Source organism: Hakea prostrata, chromosome 2, assembly GCF_041222555.1.
Source record: "Hakea prostrata isolate BN-2017 chromosome 2, UWA_Hpros_2, whole genome shotgun sequence".
In the NCBI taxonomy this organism is placed as follows: domain Eukaryota; kingdom Viridiplantae; phylum Streptophyta; class Magnoliopsida; order Proteales; family Proteaceae; genus Hakea; species Hakea prostrata.
The window spans coordinates 11,758,795-11,779,072 of record NC_142601.1 but is presented as its reverse complement, the minus strand read 5'-3'; the positions used below and the strand labels follow the sequence as shown (position 1 = coordinate 11,779,072).

Genomic DNA, 20,278 nt, shown 5'->3' with positions numbered 1-20,278 from the left:
CAAAAGCATAAATTAGCTTCAACAGGAGTAAAAAAGAAAATCAATATGGGTTTGAATCTAAGATACTCTCTACATACATGAGGAATAGTTACAAGAAATAACAAAACAGTGACCATAAGGGGTGCAAATTCAGTGTCGAAAGTTTCGGCACAACATGTAGACTCTGGGAAGAAAATTCAGTCATTCCTCAGTAATTTTTACTGAGAGATTGTTGTGCTTCTTATGAGAACAACACAATGCACCAAACACGATGAAACAATCTTTCTCTCAGTCATTTCATCGAATACTTTTGTGCAATCTCTATATAAGAGAAAATGGCAAAAATAAAAAGCACCGAACACTACACACTACATTACTGCTAGAAATATACAAGTTGTAGGGTGGAGTAGGCATTTCTCCAATAGTGAATCAGTCATAAGATTGGTCAAATGTTGAGCGGTTCTTCTTTCTTTACTAGACTTTTTGTCTAAAGTGAGTCCATCCATGGCCCTACCATCACTCTTTTGCCAAATTTTGGTGGGAAAATTTGGTTCCCACCAAGCACCAGCACCCTTCTCTGACTAGGTTAAAGAAGTTCCTTAACATTGACTATACATTAGTAATGTGAAAGAAAGATTGGAATTTTACCAAAAAAAATTAGAAAGAGAGTTGGAATTTAAGATATGCCCTTCCTCACTATCATGATGTATCTCATCTCATTCCATAGGAATAATTATCATTCTGGGGCAAGTCATTCGATCAGATGGCTTTGCTCAATCAGAAGTTCAGAACAAACACCAGAGAATTTCAAATTCTTTTCCCTTTATTTTATTTTTCATTCCAAAAGGAGGATAGAAGAAAATTTCTCACTTGATTTTCAAACTCCAATTATTTTAGTATTGCAGTACAGCTGACTTGACTGTACATAATAAAAGATATTTGATTTTGAAGGGTGCATTAGCACTCTCTTTTGTTTTTTTGTTTTATTTTATTTGAATTGATCTTTCTACCCCTTAAATTAAAAAAAAGAACCCAAACCATCTTCACCTAACTAGCAATCTCTTCTTCTAACCCTATGGTCTCATGTATAGAAGCTAAAGAGGGATTGAAGTTCCTTTCACCCATAATGAAGATGAATTCTAGTGTTTAGACTCAAAGATAATACTAAGAATTTAAGATCTCCTTCAACAATACATCGAAAGAAATAAATCATAGATGTTTCTAGGAATGGAGCTAACCTCAGGGCAAGGGGGACCATGGCACCTCCCCAACCCCATTGATGTTTTCAAATTTGCATGAAAAAAACCCCTTTGGCGCTCTATCCATGTATGAAATTTGCATATGAAAAAAAAACCCCCCTTGGCCCTCTAACAAGGGAGGGAGAGGACTTATTTCCAATGAACAGAGTGTGAAAGTTAACAATGAATCAAGATACAAACATAAGGTGACATCACAGAAGGAAAAAGAATTCTTGTGGCAGTCCATGAAAACTTTTGCCAAAAGTAAATGACAAAGATAATACAAGAGAATAAAATACAGAAGGGAAAAATCTCATAATGCAAATGCCATCATACAAGAGGACAAAACGTACAGTGAGAAGCTATACGGTGGTTTAGGCCCCCCCGCTTTCCTCGCCGGTTTCACATTCGCGCCTTAAGTTTAACTACTGAGAATCAACCACACTTCTTCTACTGGTTAGGTCCAAGTCGAACTTGAAAAGAGAGAAAAAGAGAGAGAAAGAGAGAGAGTAAGAATGTGTGCAGTGTGTACTGAGAAGCCAAAATGTGGGTTCTGTAGGCTTTTTTGGCCTTTTGTGTTTTGTCCAACCTCCTGGAAAAGTTAAAGCTACGAGAAAGTATGGAAAACAAATAGTAACAAAGCAAAGCGAGCAGGCAACCACTTGATACTTATAAGAGGTTTGGGATTCCACTCAAGAAACCCTCCCTCCATCACTCCCCTTCCTTTTTCCCCTTCCTCCTGCTGACACAGTCGTCCTTCTCAACTTCACTAAGGTACTACTACTACTACTGCTAATACTACAATGGAAAATCAGAGAATTCAACCTCTTGGCTGGGGTTACTACCACCAGGGAAAGGTAAAATTCTCAACTGGGTCTTCTTCGTCTGCTACATTCTCTCATTTGTGTGCCATTTCTGTTCTGTTTCTTATGTCATGTTTTGGGTCTATTGTAATTGAGCAGAATATGGATGAACTGAGGCATTCCCTGTTGTATACAAGTTTGGAGCTTGAAACAACAAGGCTAGCAGCCCAAGAGGAGATAAGGAAGAGAGAAGAACAGATGACTCGTCTTCAAGATCTCTTGAGCAGAGCCATCAGGGAAAGAGATGAAGCACAGGACAAATGCCAGAGATTACTAGTGGAGAAGCTCTTACTCCTGCAACAGCAGCAACAGCATCAGCATCAGCATCAAAATCTGCAACCACCCCAACAAAATACCCCCCTGTCTGGGATCTCCAGCATTGAAGATGAAGGTAGAAGAGGTGGCGATTCAAACACTGGAATTTCCTCCTCGGATTGTGAAGAAAGCATCGTTTCATCACCGGTAACAGACCCAATTCCACCACCCCCATTACAGCCACCATCACTGGCAGCAGCAGCAACAACAACCACAACATCATCAATGGCAACGGTACAATTACAATCAGAGAAGCCATTGCCAGAAAAGGGTAAGCTTTTGCAGGCAGTGATGAAAGCTGGGCCATTACTTCAGACCCTTTTACTGGCAGGGCCTCTCCCTCAGTGGCGACACCCACCTCCTCAACTTGACACCTTTGAGATTCCACCAGTCGCCATTACCTCACCACCACCACCACCACCACCAACGCCTCACCTCCTGCGTCAAGACTCTGTGATCAGTATCAATGGCGACATCAACAACAACAGTGGTAGCGGAATTGCTAAGAGGAAAAGAGGTTTGGTGGTCTGTGAAGGTTCTGATTCTTCCACCAAATATCAAAGAGTTGTTCTCCGATGACTCCTCCATCAATAGTCCTCTTCCTTATTTACCATCTTAATTCTACTAATATGAGACCTTTAACAAGATTATAAAATTGTGTCGTGGAATCTTTGTTATGCTTTTAGCTTTTACCAAAGCATTTGTATAGTGATTTCCTGTTTCGTCTTGGGATGGGAAGGATGGACTCTGCCTTCCTTCTCCGACCTAACAAACTTCAGACTTGAAGACTTGAAGACTTGGAAGACTTCAGCTTTCAGATTTCAGATTTCAGATTCCAGAGAGAGAGAGAGAAAGCAGAGAAGGCTTTTTCCTCTTCGTGTGCTGATTGAGAGAGATTTTTTGGTCTCTCTTTTTACATTTTAGTACCATTATTATTTTTTTCCTTCAGATTTCTTGGGTTAAGAACTTGTGAGGCTATGGGGGGCAGAGTATGTAGAGAGAGCATCCAAACAAACATGTAAAATGGTTTGGTGATGGAGTTGTTAGGGGGTTGGGTTTAGGAGATGAGATTGTAAGAAGGGGTGGCCAACAAACAAAACACTCCTTGTCGGGTGAGGAAGGTGGGTCCTCCAAATCCGAATCAAGATCATCCACAGCAACTTGTACTAGTGTGGTAGGGTATTATATCTAGTTTAATCTTTATGTTTCCTTATGTTTTTATCTTTCCTTTCTGCCTTTTGCAAATAGTATCTAATTTTATCTATCTCCTCCGGATCATGTCTCTGTTATTTTATTCTCATTGTTATTATTTCAAACCAGAACAATAATTGCAGAGAGAGCAAGGAGCAATCATAAACACCCAATAGATCCTACTCTGTTTACCGAAAAAATGAAATAAACACTGGCTCCACAGTGAGTGTTGTCAAGCAGAGATTAGATGGAGAGAGATAAAAGTTAAAGCAAGATGCTTTTTTCTGGGTTAACAACCCTTGTCTCAAGTTGGGTCCACCTGTAACATGAATGGTGACCTGACCCAAAGGGAAAGCTTTTATTGATGTTTTGACGATGACCATCATGGAATATTTAGGCTCTAAATCACAAAACACATTTCTGGAGAAAGCAACTTAGACTACTAGGTTGTTAGGCAACAATCTCTGGATTCTTGACCTAAATGCTGTTTGATGGTGGGTATTTACTGGCACAGAACATGTCTTTGATTCAACTCTAAAATTCTTGCATAAAATGATGCTTCCACTGGCTTGGAAAAAGCTCAAACACTCCATGATCGAGTTCATCTACGACCACCATTGCTTGCTTCTAGTTTTCTTTGTTGCCTGATGCCTATTGGTTTCTCACCAGCCTTGTCTTTTCTTAAGAAACTCCCACAAGATATAAATTATCTCCTTTCGATGCAATGTTTCTGTTCGTGATATAAAACATAGCCTACTAGGTCGTTAGGCAACACACTGTAGATTCTTGACCAAAGTGCTGGTTAATGGAGGATATTTCTTAGCACCAAAACATGTCTTTAATTGATTGTCCTCTACATTCTCACATGCAAATGATGCACCATAGACTTTGAAAAAAGTTTTGACCACCTTACCATCCAATTGATTCATGACCACCATTGCTTGCCTGTTCTGATTTGATTTTAGATCTATCTCTGTTTTTACTGTTTGTGTTCACAGAACACTGTTCTTGGCTTGTGACCAGTCTACGATTGAGAAGAAAGAAAATATATGGTGATCAGTATCGATTGGTACAAATCACTACAGGATATTCAATACTGGTACCTAAAGCCATGTCAAGTACTTCATTTTTCCTCGTAAAGACAAGATATAAAGCATTGTTGTTGAGTAACTTTTTCCACATACTAAAACAGTCCAAATGAACGGCTGGTTGTTCCCTCCTGAAAAGGAGAGAAAACTGATGAAATCTTGTAGTGCTCCATGTGGTTAGATGTACTAATGTTGTAGAGTGATTTACCAAATCAAATCATAAAGTTGGAGCTTTATACAATTGCCTAATATCTGTTTCGTTTTTTTTTTTTCAAGAAAAAGGACTCCAGCCCCAGAAGTAGCTTATCAGATGGAACCCCATTGATGGCTATGGAAGGCTTAAAAATCCTACAATGCATGGACAGAAATAAAACACTATTTTTTTCATGCATTTAATTTTGATAGTAACAGATGGTTAATCTATTAGACATATAACTAATCCATTGGTCAATTAGTCCATACCAAACGTCCAGGTGGGTCATTGATGTAGACCATTTCTGAAAGCCTAGTAGCCTTATCACATAAGATACCATTAAACCAAGGGGAAAATGGTCCCCAAATGGGTGGCATGGGATCCCTCTCCCAAATTCCCTGCCCTTCAGCCCTAACTGGTTGGACCAAAAAAACCGAATCCACTGAGCGAAATCAAAAAGGAAGACTAAACCCGATAAGAAAATCGACGAATCCAATCCCATGACATGAATCAGGCACAAAAAAAACTCATTGATCAACCCAAAGGAGCTGGCCCTTGCTTACCTGATCAAATGATGTCGCTTGCCTGCTCTGGAATATTTTATTTCTGGATGGAAGACAAGAAAGATTGAAGATAGCCAGTGAGTTCATATGGATGGAAAACTAATTATAGTTGGCAATATATTACTCCACATAACTAGGTAAATGAACAAGGAACATCAGTCAGATCTGCAGCTTTCATCTACAGATCTACATCTACCAGACCTTACAGAAAGAGGAAGAAAATACAACAGAATGGATGATAGATGCAAGGATTATTGGATCTCACAATAGAATTTAAGTCTTGCAAATAAATAAATAATCAAATGGCCAATTCTTGCTCTCATCATTGATAACAATCAAAATATTCGTATACTTTGTGTCACAACTTCTACGGTTAGAGACTAAGAAATAAAACATGCAATCACCACTACCAGGAGAGCTGATCTCACCACATCTAAAATTAGGTATCTCATGGAAGAGCTTCCAGATAAGTGGGAGACTCTACAAAGTTCAAAGCACACTTTAGTGGACTAAAGGAATTAATCTTTATAAAGGAAAGAACTTCCACATTGGTGATTGGCCAACAGTCAGAAAACCTACTAGAAAGGTAGACCTGTTGCTCACAATTAATTTGTAAGAAGATGTGTGCCTTTTTGGAACTTCATTAGTGAATGTACTCAATACCAGAAGAAGAAATCTAAGAGCCAACAGTATTCTTAAAAGCAACAAAAATAAATTATTCAATAGGGTAAAATGCCAATATACAATTACTGAAAGATGAAATAGAAAAATATCTTGTATACTACTTGCTAGAAGTACTAAACATTTTCTTTACATAAAAATATTCCATGGACAGCTTTCTCAATGGAACTACCTCTTTCAGGTTGACTGGCTTTGATCTATGTAAAAATGTATTGGACTGAAGATTTTGAGTATGAAATTTTGAAAGATGAGGGAATGGCTATTAAGCCCAGCCAAAATATAAAGAAAGCATGGGTTAGTATACTACAGATTAAGCCGATGACTATTCATGAGTCCATATTGAATCAATTTCATACCGGTTCCAAATATGGTAAAACTTACGAAAATCCCTGGGATAGGAGGATGTACAACTAAAAATTTCTCTTAGGGGAAATAAGGACTCTTAAGATAGTTCAAACTATACATCTGGGATCAGTTGTATCTCCAGACCGAAAATATGGATGGACATTAAATAAGAATGAAGTTTCACTAGTAAGACCATTTGAACCTCACCAAAAATATGGATGGAAATAGATCTGGATCAGTTTTTTCTGAAATAATTTTCCCTTGTTTCACCAAAACAAGAGCGAAGATAAGTAGCATTTGGTTTGCAGATCGGTTTACCACGAAGCCTGTTTGAACATTCTCCAAGCATCAGTTGAAAAAAATCCAGAGCCTGCACAGCTTCAGACACAGTTCCATGCATAATTTAAATCCATCAAGTGCAGATTCTTTGTAATATGTAGCCGAAAAGACTGCTTGCTTCATTTGCATATGCTTTGAAATTCTTCACCCTTATCATTAAAACAAGCATGGAAAGGCATGATATACGCCTAAATAGAAAAACAATAAAATCATCAAAATGATTCACTCAAGAGTGCAAATGATGTGTCAATGCTTAAGTATTACAAAGATTACCAGACAGAGAAAACCAATTAGAACCAGAAGCTATATCTAGCTATTACATGGATGCTTGTCATGCAATAGCCTACTTCAGGTGGAAAATGCTTTTTAATGGTGTTTACCTGTATGTTTCCAAAGGCCACGAAATGCAACAACAGACACTAAATATAACAAGTCATCAAGGCTGTGGAACACAGATATTGCTAGGTTGATGTTTCGACGAGGAAGTAGCTCAAAGGCAATCAAAAAAGATGGATTCTTCATCATTTACCTGAATCATGGGATCTCTTTTCAATTTGAACCAAATGGGAAACAATTTTCAAGGTTTCTACAAACATCTATATTGACGTCTTGACAACAGAGCTTCAGAACCGGAAAGTAGATGCATAAATGATAATTGCTCATACATAAGCTGAAAGCTGATTACACAGACATCTTTTATTTTTTAAACTTCCAACATTAGTCCTATTGGTACAAGTATTAACAGTAAGACCAAATAAAAACAGAATTAATTATGTCATTCAGCATCAACACCTTGATGTTATACCACATTCATGCAGATAAAATTGCTTGCTGACTATAATTTGAATCCAGTTCAGCAAAATATTTGTTGGAATAACTAGGAAAATCAATGAATTCAGACAAATTTCAGATATGACATACAACCACAATACACCACATGATTGTGAAAAATATCTAGAGCTGACAGCAATCTTGAGAAGCTTTTTCAGTTTAGTAGTTTGCAAAAGGAACTCAGCAGAATATTCGTTCGTGTTGCCCACTATCCATTCCACATGCACCATGAGTTTGTGCTAGGTTGCCCCTTATATGAGAATGACATGAGGCTTCCAAGGATAGTCAAACTACCACTAACTTCAATAAAGTTGGGGGCTCTATCAATGCATAGAAAAGAGTCATCTTACTGGGAGACATTAAGTTTATAAGATACTTCAGGAAAACTGTAGATGAAGACCACAAAAAAGTGGTCAAGCAGGGGCTGTTAAATGAAGTCTGGCGGCTTGATGTTGTTGCCTTATTCATGGAATGAGAAGCTTCTGACTGTTAATATTTGACATTTCCAACTGTGTATAATGGGTAAATGAACATGACTGTGCATTGTAATCTGTCTGATACTGTTCTTGGAGTTCAACCAGGGTTCCCTGCTGACCTTGTTCCCCTTCCATGTCACCCTTGCATTGCAATTGAAGCAGATGATTTTATACACCACATAACCAACATTCAAACCAACATACAGCCGATAGCAATTATCTGTACAAAGGTATGGTTGATTTATCATTGATATTTGACAGAATTATTGAAGGCTTCAACGAGGCATTCTGGTTTTCAAACCAGGGAAGGGTGCCTTGTAACCCTATAGCTGATAGGTCCTCGAATCAGCCATTCTTCACTCTCACACAGGTAAGAAGGGCAGGACCCCATAACAGGTGATAGCAAGACCTAAGCATAGACATATAGTGCAACAGTTAATTGCAGTGGTTACTATCATTATTGCGGAGTATGATGAAGCAGAGGTCACCAACCCACACCTACCTGATGATGAAGCTAACTATGGCTATGATATTGGAGAGGGCATCCAGGGTGTCAACTTTGTAAATTGAGTTAAACCAAACACCAAGCAGTCAGCAAGTCATGAAGACTCAAACCCATAAATTATAATAGAGAAACCTTACCATTGCACCAAGGCCCACCCTCATAACTAAAGACATATCATGATAGGAATCAATTCAGTTGCTACAGTTCCAAAAATTGAACATCTGTCAATGTGACTCAATTCCTCTTTGTTTATAACATGTGACAAAGAACACAAGTTATAACTACACAATTAGGACACACAAAAAAAAGCCCTATAAAATTCTAGCCTTGCACTCATTTTACAACAACCTCCTCAAGTTGGTGCATAGATATCAGCCATGCCCAGTTTTTTTGGGGCCAAAAACCATGTCCAGTTTGCTAACATTATAAATAAAACTTTTAGTTACTTAACCCTCTAATAAAGACCTTCACTAACTGACTATCAAATGGAACATAAGAAAAGAGAATAAGACCCCGTTCAATCATCTCTTCTACAAAGTGATGATCAATCTCCACATGTTTGGTTCTACCATACTGAAAAGAATTGTGAGCTGCTGACTGGGGACTTGCTACCAGAATACAGATGCATAGGTCCACACTTGGGTAACCCCTTTAGCCATAGTAACTCATAGATTCCATGGCCATAACCCAAAATTCTGCTTCATCATTGGACCTAGCTATAACTGTTCGCTCCTTGGTTCTCCACGTCACTAGGCTATGACTAACATAAGAATTATAACCTGACGTCAATGTTTGATCATCTAGTAAACCAGACCACTTTACATCTTCATAGGATTCAATTCAGCAGTGGTTATGAGAAGACATCAAAATTCCTTTCCCTGGAGCTGCCTTTGAATGTCTCAAGATTCCATACACAGTATCAAGATATGAGAGAACAGGATTCACTGATAAAAAGACTATCCAAGCTGACACCAAAGGCTATATCTGGCATAGTGTGGGATAGATAAACAAGTTCCCAACAACTGGTTCTCTCAAAGTTTTTTAGTATATACAGTAATATATATTTACTCATGTAATAAAATACGTTAAGTGTATACAGGATGTCCAACATTCAGCTTTCCTATCCTTAATAAATGTTCTTGTACATAACCATTTGATTATTGTATACTTTGTAAATGCTCAATGCATCAATCCCTGTTTTAGAATAGTTTACAAAGCAAAGAATTACCCCAAAAACACGCTGTCTATTAATGTTACCATTCGGTGTGCTACAAGGTAGCAGAAGGAAAGGTGGCTGCCAGCAAGGAGGTACCCTCGAGATAGGACAGGCGGGTAGAAAACCTAGGTCTTGCACATTGAAGGACTATATATTAAATGTATGAAGTAATATAAAACAATCTCTACGTGCTTATTCTCTATATACTGCTCTCGAAAGTCCTCTTCTCCCCCCCCCCCCCCATTTAAGGCAGTTTAGGGAGAATGAAATGCTCTCCTCCTTTCTTGCTTGCTTCCTATAAAGAGCTGGAAACAGATCCCTTGCTTAGCAAGTTCTTTTCCTAGGATCAGCCATTTACTAATAAGTGGCACCATTGCCTTGACTCTGCCATCGTCTATGAATTCACTATCTTGAACTTGAGATGAGATTAAGTTCATAGAGTTATATTAGGTTTACACCTAAGCGTATCTGTTTCTTTTAATAAGACAAGGGTGTATTTCCTTTGAGAAAGAGAGAGAGAGATCCCTTGAGCAAAGTGAGCTAGCTTGATGATCACATATCTTATTTCTGAACAATATATGGTCCCCGCATTACTTACTTTGAAGCCAGTGGAGATCATAGCTTTACAAAACATGTTATAGCTGCTTTAATCCATAGAAAGCTCTAAAGCTTGCAAACCTTCCCATGAGTTTCTATAGAAGCAAATCCCAGTGGAATGTCCATGCATAACACTTCTTGAAGTCATCCAGAATGCAATTTTCACATCCAATTGTTGGAGGTTCATTCTCGATTTGCTACACAAAAGACAATAACTTGCATAAGGCTCATCTTGGCTATGGGTGGAAAGGTCTCCTAGCAATCAAATCCATGTCTGTGTGAAGTCTTGTGCAACTAAGCTAGCCTTGTATCGATCTTTAATGCCATCAGATTTATGCTTCACCACAAGCACCCATTTGCACCCTAGAGCCCTCTTTCCTTCAGGTAGCTGAACCAGTTACCAAAATTTTTTTCTTGTCTAAAGCTCTCATTCTGCATCCAGAGTCTCTTTCTGATGAAAGTGAGTTAGAGCCTCATCCCCCAAGGGTTAGGAAATGATACAAGGACAATGAAGAGACAAAGGATTGGAAAGTGGGGGATCGAGATACATATATCACTACATTCGGAATAGGATGTTGGGTGTATGCTCTAGTGGATTTACAAACAGAACGTTGATAAATTCAAGGAAGTATCGGTATTAAAAATAAACTTACTAGGCAACAGAACATCAATGAATCCAGGTGATCTTCTCCTTCCCTCAAACCCACTGAAGCTTGCAAGCAATCTTCTTTATCACTTGAAGCCCCTCAAGCTTTTACCAAGTATATTCTCATTCACTTGCAAAACCCTTTATTCCGTCCCACTCACCTGCAGTCCTAGGCAAAAAAACACACATGCCACTGCCAACTTGTTCAAAATCAAATGAAAATAATTTTAGACTTACCAAAATTGGGAGTGCTCTACAATGAGTACTCCCATTGGTTGGAGCCTCATCTCCACCTGCCACCAACATCAGCTCCCTGGATACAGAATGCAGTTCTCCAGCTGACTGGTTGCTGTCATAATGTTTTGGATGCTTAACTTCTTTCTGTTCAATTTCTATTTAAGTTGCTCTGAAAAGTTGGTCTTCTTTTGCTTTTCCAGTTCTGTTAGGATAAGGCATTGTCATTTTGTTTTCTAGGATCTGTTTGTCAGGATAAAATCCATTGACCTGAAGACAATTCTTAACAGCATGCTCAATATAATGACAACATCAGTGAGTATGCTCCTCAGCAGAAGATAAGAAAGCTTCATCATATTAGAAGACTGGATAAGATTTTTTTTATATTCTTTTTGAATCAATATGGATGGCATGATGCTTGATGAAATCTTAAGTTTGCAATTTAAATGTGAATCAGGGCCAATTTGGCTTTAATCTTAAGCTTGGGATCCAGGTCCTGAAACAATTCACTTGAGACCCCCTTAAAACTCTTATTGTTCAGAGTTGTTTGCTTCATCTTTAGAAATGCATTTTTTCATCAGGATTGCCCTTGGACTGAGGATATTCAGGGTGTGTTGCTGCTGCAGCCATTGCCCCAGCTTCTGTTGTGGATGCAAGCTACAGCCATGGCAGCCATGTGTTTCTGTTTCCAAGAGTAGCAAGAGGAAGAAGAGGAGAAGAAGAAGGAAAAGGGTATAATCATCAATTAGATGTTTTATACAAAAGGATGTAACAGGGCTAAAGACATCTTTTTTGAGTTGACTCCATTAATTTTAGGGGGTGGTTTTATATTTTGAAAACAAGAACCGACATTATGTTAAGTCTCAAATGTGAAACCCAATTTAGGGTTAGGGTTTTATGATGATTTCCCTAATATTAAGGGCTGCCCAGAATCTTCCAGCAATCTAATGAATAATATGGGAAATATGGGAGGCTCGGGTTTTATCAAAACCTAAGATGGGTTCTTATGAGATGATGGGATGTTGAGGATCTCTAAGGAAATTATGGGAAAACCCTAGGGACAAGTTAGGATTGTTAAGGATTGTTGACAAATCACCCAAAGGATGGTTTGAGATACCCAAAACTAATATGGGATGGTTTATTTGGTAGTAGGGTATCAATGTGGGATGCAACAAAATAATGGGGGATGGAAAATATAATTCCTAGGATTGGGAGAAAAGAAGCTAATTAATTTGGATCAATATGGACTGGATCTTGGAAAGGGATAAATCTCTTCTATTTCTTCCTTGCTTTCTTTTCTTTCTTTTTCTTTCTTTCTTTCTCCATTCTTTTCTTTTTCTTTTTCTGTTTTCTGGTTCTGCCTCAAGGAAGAAAAAAGGGAGGGAAGGGGCCGACGAAGAGAAGAGAGGGAAAGAAGGGGCAGCAGGTAGGGGAGGGACCAGGAAGGATCGCAGGGGGCTGCGGGAGGGAATTGAGGGCTGTCAGGGGTTGGGGGAGCTTCTGTCAACAGCAAGGGGTTAAGGGTCTTGCGCAGGTAGGGGAGGGGCTGGGGAAGGAATGCGATGGGTGTAGGAGGGGAGGAAGAGGATGGGTTCTGTGTAATGCTTGAAGATGTTGATGGAGACTGAAGAAGAGTGCTAGACAGTGTATGTTGTTGATCTTGAATAAGAAACTTGCTGTAAATCTGCCGTGGCCCCCTCAAACAGGAACCACGGTCTTCCAAACTCAATAATCTTATTCAATATCAGATTTGAAGCATTACAAAGAAAGAATAGGCTATTTATAGCCCACTAAAAGACTCTAAACCTAAGTGGGACTCCTTTATACATTAGAATCCCACTACATGAATCACAGCCGACCAAATAAATAATAAAACATCTAATGGACTTTAATTGACACATGCTGAAATAAATTCTAATTAACTAAAGACTCTAATTGACATATACTGGAATTGAAAGAAACTAAAGACTCAAGAACTCTTATATAACTCAAACTGAACTACCTAACTGACTGAAACCCTACAGAAAGTAGAAAAGAAAATTCTGAAAATAAAAGCCAGCATTATTTAGGGTTGGTTTTCACCAAAGTACCCTCTTTAAGCCCTAGATGGTCCCATTTGAGGGTTTCGGCCAAGCGGTGTCAACCCTATTCTCATAAGTTCTCCCCTTCTTGAAAGTATTCATCTCATCTCCTGAGGAATGTGTTGATCGAATGCTCCTAGTTTGGTTCATTGAAAATTTCTGGTGTGGACTTGTCCTCGCATTTTGCAGCAGGGAGGAAGTAGTAGATGTTTTGCTGCTAAGACTGCTCCAAGACAAAACTGTGGTATGGTAGGACTGGTGGGGATGAAGTCTTCAATCCTAGGGGCCCTGTTTGTCAAAAGCCAAAGGAGGAAATATGAAGTGAATGAGCATGCTCTTGGAGTCCTTCCTTGTCACCACCTTTGTCAATGCCGCAGCTAGATCCTTGAAAATCCTCATAGTACTCCTCCAAGAAAAAAATTTGAGACCCAAGGAAGGTTAGTTTCACAAGGAATGGCGACTGGTGTGGCCCTGATGTCTGTGGGCAGCATTACTTTCCCATAGGGGACCCCAGTGAAGTGGGTACGTCATTACTTACATTCTTGACTGGTGCTGCTGATTTGGCCCTGTTTCTGTATTCTGTGGGAGCACCTTCGTCAACTACTATGTTTCAAGTCTGGAATGCTCTCCCCCCTATCCATAACGTTCCCCGAGATACCACCATTTGGATCCCTTCTCCATCTAAATCCTTTTCCACTTCCTCGGCCTAGAACCTTATCTGGCTTCCCAAATCCCCGGCCCCCTGGTCCCCCCTTGGTTTGGTTCAAAGGCAACATCCCCCGTCATGCCCTCACCCTTTGGAGAGCCCTTAACCATGCCCTTCCAACCCAGTCCTTCCTCATTAGCTGTCACATCCCTACTAACCCTAACTATACCCTTTGTTGGAATGGTTCTAAGGACATTGACCACCTTTTATTCTCTTGCCCCCTTACCCGGTCCCTTTGGGGAAGAGCTCTTCCTTCCAAATGGCCTCACTTGAGACGTTCTTTTGGGTTTGTTCGTGATTGGTCTTGGTTCTTGAGGAACTTTGCCGGGAGATCCATTTGCGACCACATTGGCAAGCTAGTCTTTAGTGCCACCATCCACCACATTTGGTGGGAGCAAAACCTTAGGAGATGGACTTCCAAATCTCAATCTATAGATTTGATTTGCAAAGCCATCTATTTTGATGTGTCTTCTAGATTGCTCTCCTTTTCCCATCCCTCTGTTGATGATAACCCCAGGAATATGTTAATTGTTAGCACCTGGGGGCTTAGTTGCTCTTTTATTCCCCCCCCCCCTTGAGAGTTGCTCCCTCTTGTGGGTTTTCCCTCCCCCCCCCCTTTTGTTCATTTCGCTTTGTTTTCTTCTTGTTTTAATACAATTATTTATTCATCAAAAAAAAAAGCTACTATGTTCCTGGCATTAAGGACTTGAATTTCCTTCTTGTCCTCCATAGTTCTAGCCTTAGCGTCACCATCTAACTCTTCTAGCATGGCTATAGTTGGGCATGGACAACTGTTGTATTCCTTTTGTCATCTTCTCTAAGTCCTTGGCATTGGCCCAAGTGTGCTACCTTTTCGCTGAAATCTTCTAGGGCTGCTTCTAGAGGTGAAAATTGTACTTCTTCTGAAGTCACTAGTGGGTGGATTCAAGAGACTGTATCTTCCCTTCTTGAGGAATTAGTGGTCGGTGTAGCATGTCTTCTTGGAGTTTGTCCTAGGAGGTTGTGAAAAACTTGAGGGAGGATTGGTGGGTGGTGGATCCTTCCTGTGGACAATACTCTGATTGTTTTGTAACTCTTTACCAGACTCACAAAAATAATAAGATCCAATGAGCTCTTCCAAAGTAGGTGGGGAGTGATGATGGGACCTTTCAATATTCAAACAAGGGGTTCTCATACGTCATACCTAAGTTTGTTGATATGATTACCCCTATTTCTTTTTCCTTTGTACCAGTCCTCATGTTGTTGGTGTTGTGGAAAAATAGATGGTTCAAAGCTTCTGACATCTTTTCCCAAGTGTTGGGCTCATTGCCGTCATACCTCATTCATCTCCTTTCGTGGTCCCTGTTCATGGGCATATCCCGCCAACTAATCACATGCTAGCCTCATCTTACCAAACTCTGATAAGTAGCGCCCATCAAAATACTTGTCAAGACCATGTAACCACTCATAGAAAATGTGAAGATCATGGACAGCATCATAAGTTCTCAACTCGTACATCTTTGGAGATCTTTGTGGTTGTCATACACCTCTGCAGATATGATGATGAGATTCAAAGTAGTTTCTAATTGGTTCCTCCATGGCTTTGGCTACTATTGTTTTATCGACCTTAATGTGTTGGTACTTAGACTTGCTGGAAACTATAGCTCTGATACCACTGCTATGAAACCCAATTTTTAGGGTTAGGGTTTTATGATGATTTACCCATTATTAAGGGCTGCCCAAAATCTTCGAGCACTCTAATGAATAATTTGAGAAATATGAGAGGCTAGGGTTTTATCAAAATCTAAGATGGGTTCTTATGAGATTATGGGATGCTGTGGACCTCTAAGGAAATTCTGGGAAAACCCAAGGGATTTATCAAAATCTAAGATGGGTTCATATGAGATTATGGGATGTTGTGGATCTGTAAGGAAATTATGGGAAAACCCAAGGGATTTATCAAAATCTAAGATGGGTTCATATGAGATTATGGGATGTTGTGGATCAATTTGGGATGTAACAAAATAATGGGGGATGGAAAATATTATTCCTGAGATTGGGAGAAAAGAAAATTAATTTGAATCAACATGGGTTGGATCTTGGAAAAGGATTTTCTTCCTTGCTTTCTTTTTTTTTTCTTTCTTCTGTCTTTCTTTTTTCTGCCACAAGGAAGAAAAGAATGGAGGGGAGGGTGTGATGAAGAGAAGAGAGGGAAGGAAGGGGAAGCAGGGTAGGGGAGTGACCAGGAAGGATTGCAGGGGGCTAGGGGAGGGAATTAAGGGTTGTCAGGAGTTGGGGAAGCTGCTGCCAGGGGTGCGACAGCAAGGGTAGGGTTTTAGGGCATTGCACAAGTAGGAGAGGGTCTGGGGGGAAGGCTGCGAGTTAAGGGAAGGTGTGGGGGAGACTTGAGATGGTACGGGAGAAGGGAGAAGGGGCTGTGATTGCTGTACTCACTTGAAAAACTTGGCGAACACCAGCTGAAATTGATGAGGAAGAGTGCTACACAGAGTTGCTGATCTTGAAGAAGAAAGCCTGACTAAAAAATCTGCCATTGCCCCCTCAAACAGGAACCTTGGTCCTCCAAACTCAATATTCTAATTCAATAACCAGATTCAAGGAATACAAAGAAATAGCCTACTAAACGACCTTTACTCTAAGTGGGATTCCTTTATAAATTAAGATCCCACCACATTAATCTCAAATGACCAAACAATAAAAGATCTAATGGACTCTAATTGACACATGCTAAATTATATTTAATTAAAAACTCTAACTGACATGTGCTAGAATTAAAGGGAACTAAAGACTCAAGGACTCTTGTTTAACTCAAACTGGACTTCCTGACTGAAACTCTTCAAAAAATAAAAGAGAAAATTCTGAAAATAAAAACCACCAATTATTTAGGGCTGGTTTTGACTAAAATACCCTCTTTAGGTTTCAGCCTGCCCTAGATGGGCCCACTTTACAGTTTTGGCCAAGGCAGGGTCAACCCTGTTCACATCAAAGGGGGTAGATGAAATTGACCCTAGAAGTTATTTAACTGATATGTTTAAAAAATAATAATACCAAAACAGTATTTGAACTACATAGACAGTGCTTAGGAAGGAGTTATCTTCTGGTCAAACTTAAATTGTTGTGAGAATCATGAATGAAAACATTTTTATGAATTAAAACAACTGAATATTGTACAGTGCTTTTCTGTTTTAGCAATTTATTAAATTTTTTGATTTGAGAAAAGCCAATGGTATTAGAAAGTTGAGACTGCACCTACCTAGGGAAGGACACGGAAGCACTGGTTGCAAGAGGGTTGTCAAAGGGAGGTGGGGGTGCTGGAAGCTGTGGGTCTGGGAGGCAGGAAAAAAGAAACTGGAGTAATGGAGGGCACCTGACAGCGGAACTAACTCTTTAGAGACGTGGAAGCACAAATCCAAAAATAGATTCTTTATTTGATGCCATGAGGAATTACTTGGGGAATTGAACTTAGGGAAATGTAACACAAGTCCTCTCTATTTATAATATGTACTAAAGAGCCAAATTTACACTAAGAGAACATAAATAAAACCCGCTAGAGAATACTGCCTCATATCCCTATTACAACAATATTTCAATTTTTGTAGAAAATTTAGCCTATTAGTTTCTATTGTTTTGTCTCTTCCTGTTTGTGTAATACCAACTAGACTTGCTATTTTTGTTAAGCTGTAAGCTATCTAGTAGCTAAACCCTACTACTCTTGTAGTACATACAGTAAATTTTATAAACAAAAGAGAAGGTGAGCATCTCCTATTTTGGCAATTGAAGAAATTCTTGTTGTCTATATGCATGGTACTGCATGGTAAACCAGTTGCAACCCTACGTGGTGAAACCAGGTAAGATCCCCTTGCTTTCCCCTTATTTCCTCTCTTCTCTCCATCTTATTCTCATTTTCAGCAAGCTACAAAGGGAGTGTGCAGACATCTGACGGGTCTTTTGTTAGCTCAATACCACCTTCACTGTGTCCATTATCTTTGCATGCTCCTTTTTTTCTCCAAAAAAAGAGAGAAACAAAAAGATTTATCTATGGTATACTAAATACTTCCTAAGTTTTGCTCTGGCATATCAATGCTACCTACTTCTGTTCTCAGTCTCAAGTTGATGATTGCAGCACATCTGACCTTCCAACTGAGCCTGAATATGACATTCCTCCCTAATAACACCAACCGCAGCAATATAAGATCTGGAAACTTGAGAACTATTATTGTTTTAAAAACTGACCATATTTCATTTTCCATGTTCTGTCCAGCCACCAGTAGTTACCATCTAATAGTCGGTTTTCTATAATATATTAGCCACAAGTGTAACACCTATGGGCCAGCCTTTGACCTGCTTTTCAGCCTCATTGCTTAGCTGGTTCTTTGGTTATTGATCTTCTATATTACTTAGCTCAGTACTCAATCACATAGCAAGAATAGATTTAAGTGATCAAAAGTTGAACAAGGAGAAAAATTATAAATTAAACAACCACCAAGATTTAGTCCAAAAGTTTGGCAATTGATTGGCATGTGTGCAAAAGTACTTCACTCCTGTACTCCTACACTGCAACTCGCAGTTTTGGCCTTTGAGGAAAAATATTACAAGCCAGATTCTCAGAAGCATTCTGGTTCCCAGGGTCCATTACATAACGTGTATAGGACTTAAGGTTGCATTGGAATGAACAATAAATATGCATAATTTCTTTCCAGAAAAAAGAACCACAAAATTAAAGGAAGTTTACGGATACTGGTTGCTATGCAATTCGGATTAAGCAATACTTCCCTCAATAACCACTGCTCTACAACAGGAAGAACAAAATAAAAATCAGAGTCACCTACCTATGCCCCTGAGATGCCATTAAAATTGGTTGTCCCAGACGTTGCACGAAAGTTGAAAAAAATGAATTCCTGCAAGTAGCCACGCCTTGGCTCTTGTTCCTCTGCATAAAACCAAATTCGTCATTAAAACGGAGAACAGCATAATGAGGGCAACAGATTGTGGCAAATTGTCCCAATAAATTGGATCAGTTGAACAAGATGTTTTCGTGCTTCATTCCTTCCATATGGTTCGGTAAAAACCTTATTCAGCGCAAACTCTCCATGTCCATGCTCAACACAGCCAGCCAGCCAGTTGCCAAGAGAAATAGCCATCTCTGTTAAGAAATCAACGGAAAGAAGCAGCTTCGTGTCGGAATTCGACCCTTCATTTGATCGACCAAATCGAAAGCGAGTGTGCGTAACTGGTTCGGAGATTTTTTTTTTTTTTTGATTGAATAAATTTACTAAAAATCAGAGCTATTACAAGATTGGCATCTCTCACGTATAATGGCCAAGACTCCATGAGTGATGAGGTTGAAAGACCAATTATACCCTTCAATAAATTAAGGGACGATCATCCCATCCATCTTCTTCTCTCGCTGTAGTTTCCGCAGATGGCTGGAGAAATTTCTAGTCCAACGCTCTTCTCTCAATTTCCAGTAAACATGTAATTCTTTCTTCAGAAAAGAAAGAAAAAATGATAGTTCCTATAGCAAAATGCCCACATTGCGCATCGAATGAGTGATTCTACATCCTGAGATGAGTTTCAGTAAGCGATCTAGGTTTCAAAGTTTTCCTTTTAAAATTCACTGCAAATAAGGTGATCGTCCATGTCTGCAACTACGGAGAGAATCCAGCCAGAGGGAAACTAGGGAAGATGAATCGCCTGAAAATTTTACCCTTCACCACTTCAGACGAGGTGGTCATCATCTGTAATTCATTATTTGTTTATGGAGCAAATTGCACCGACAACAAAAAAAATGGAAGCTTTAAAACACTGACACTCCACTTTATGTTTAAAGAGCACATAAACCCCAAAATTAGATTTTCATTGGATATATTTGTTCAATTTATCACAAAAACCTTTCAAACACTATTTATTATAGGATATTTTTAAAATAAATAGTAATTTAATTGTTTTCAATGATAAAATTGACAATTATATCCAATGAAAATATAATTTTGGGTCTCATGTGCTTTTTAAACATAAAGTAGGGGTGTCGTGCTTTAAGACTTCCATTTTGGAGTACCAGTGCAATTTGCTCTTATTTATATTTTCATGGTAGATATAATTGCTTGTCTTCTCAAGCTAAGAAAACCGAGTCGGTTTCTCTCTCCTTTCCTCCTCTTCTATTCTATTATATTCAACCATGTATTCACTTCTAG

The 20,278-nt window shown here is 39.1% G+C and overlaps 1 protein-coding gene and 1 long non-coding RNA gene across 4 annotated transcripts; one reads left to right on the top strand and one right to left on the bottom strand.

The window, feature by feature from the left end:
• The first annotated feature begins 1,818 nt into the window (after nt 1-1,818).
• On the top strand, nt 1,819-3,753 carry LOC149023744 (uncharacterized). The gene is made up of 2 exons (XM_089144242.1): nt 1,819-2,074; nt 2,180-3,753. The coding sequence occupies exons 1-2, from the start codon at nt 2,021-2,023 to the stop codon at nt 2,972-2,974; spliced, it is 849 nt and encodes a 282-aa protein (XP_089000368.1). The 5' UTR covers nt 1,819-2,020; the 3' UTR covers nt 2,975-3,753.
• Nucleotides 3,754-3,763: 10 nt separating this feature from the next.
• On the bottom strand, nt 3,764-19,642 carry LOC149023743 (uncharacterized). 3 transcript variants are annotated; one of them, XR_016171564.1, is made up of 4 exons: nt 18,914-19,642; nt 11,074-11,505; nt 6,664-6,983; nt 3,764-5,473 (listed from the first exon to the last, which is right to left on the bottom strand). It is a non-coding gene; the product is annotated as an uncharacterized LOC149023743 (long non-coding RNA). The 3 variants fall into 3 exon arrangements; XR_016171563.1 differs by lacking the exon at nt 3,764-5,473 and having other exon boundaries at nt 5,648-6,983; XR_016171562.1 differs by lacking the exons at nt 3,764-5,473; nt 11,074-11,505 and having other exon boundaries at nt 5,648-6,983; nt 18,914-19,014; nt 19,154-19,642.
• Between the last annotated feature and the right edge of the window lie 636 nt (nt 19,643-20,278).

What these genes read in the sequence shown, in the direction of transcription:
- LOC149023744 (XM_089144242.1), top strand. Translation starts at nt 2,021, where the DNA reads ATGGAAAATCAGAGAATTCAACCTCTTGGCTGGGGTTACTACCACCAG. An exon ending in GTTACTACCACCAGGGAAAG is followed by an intron (nt 2,075 to 2,179) that starts GTAAAATTCTCA and finishes GTAATTGAGCAG; the next exon opens with AATATGGATGAACTGAGGCA.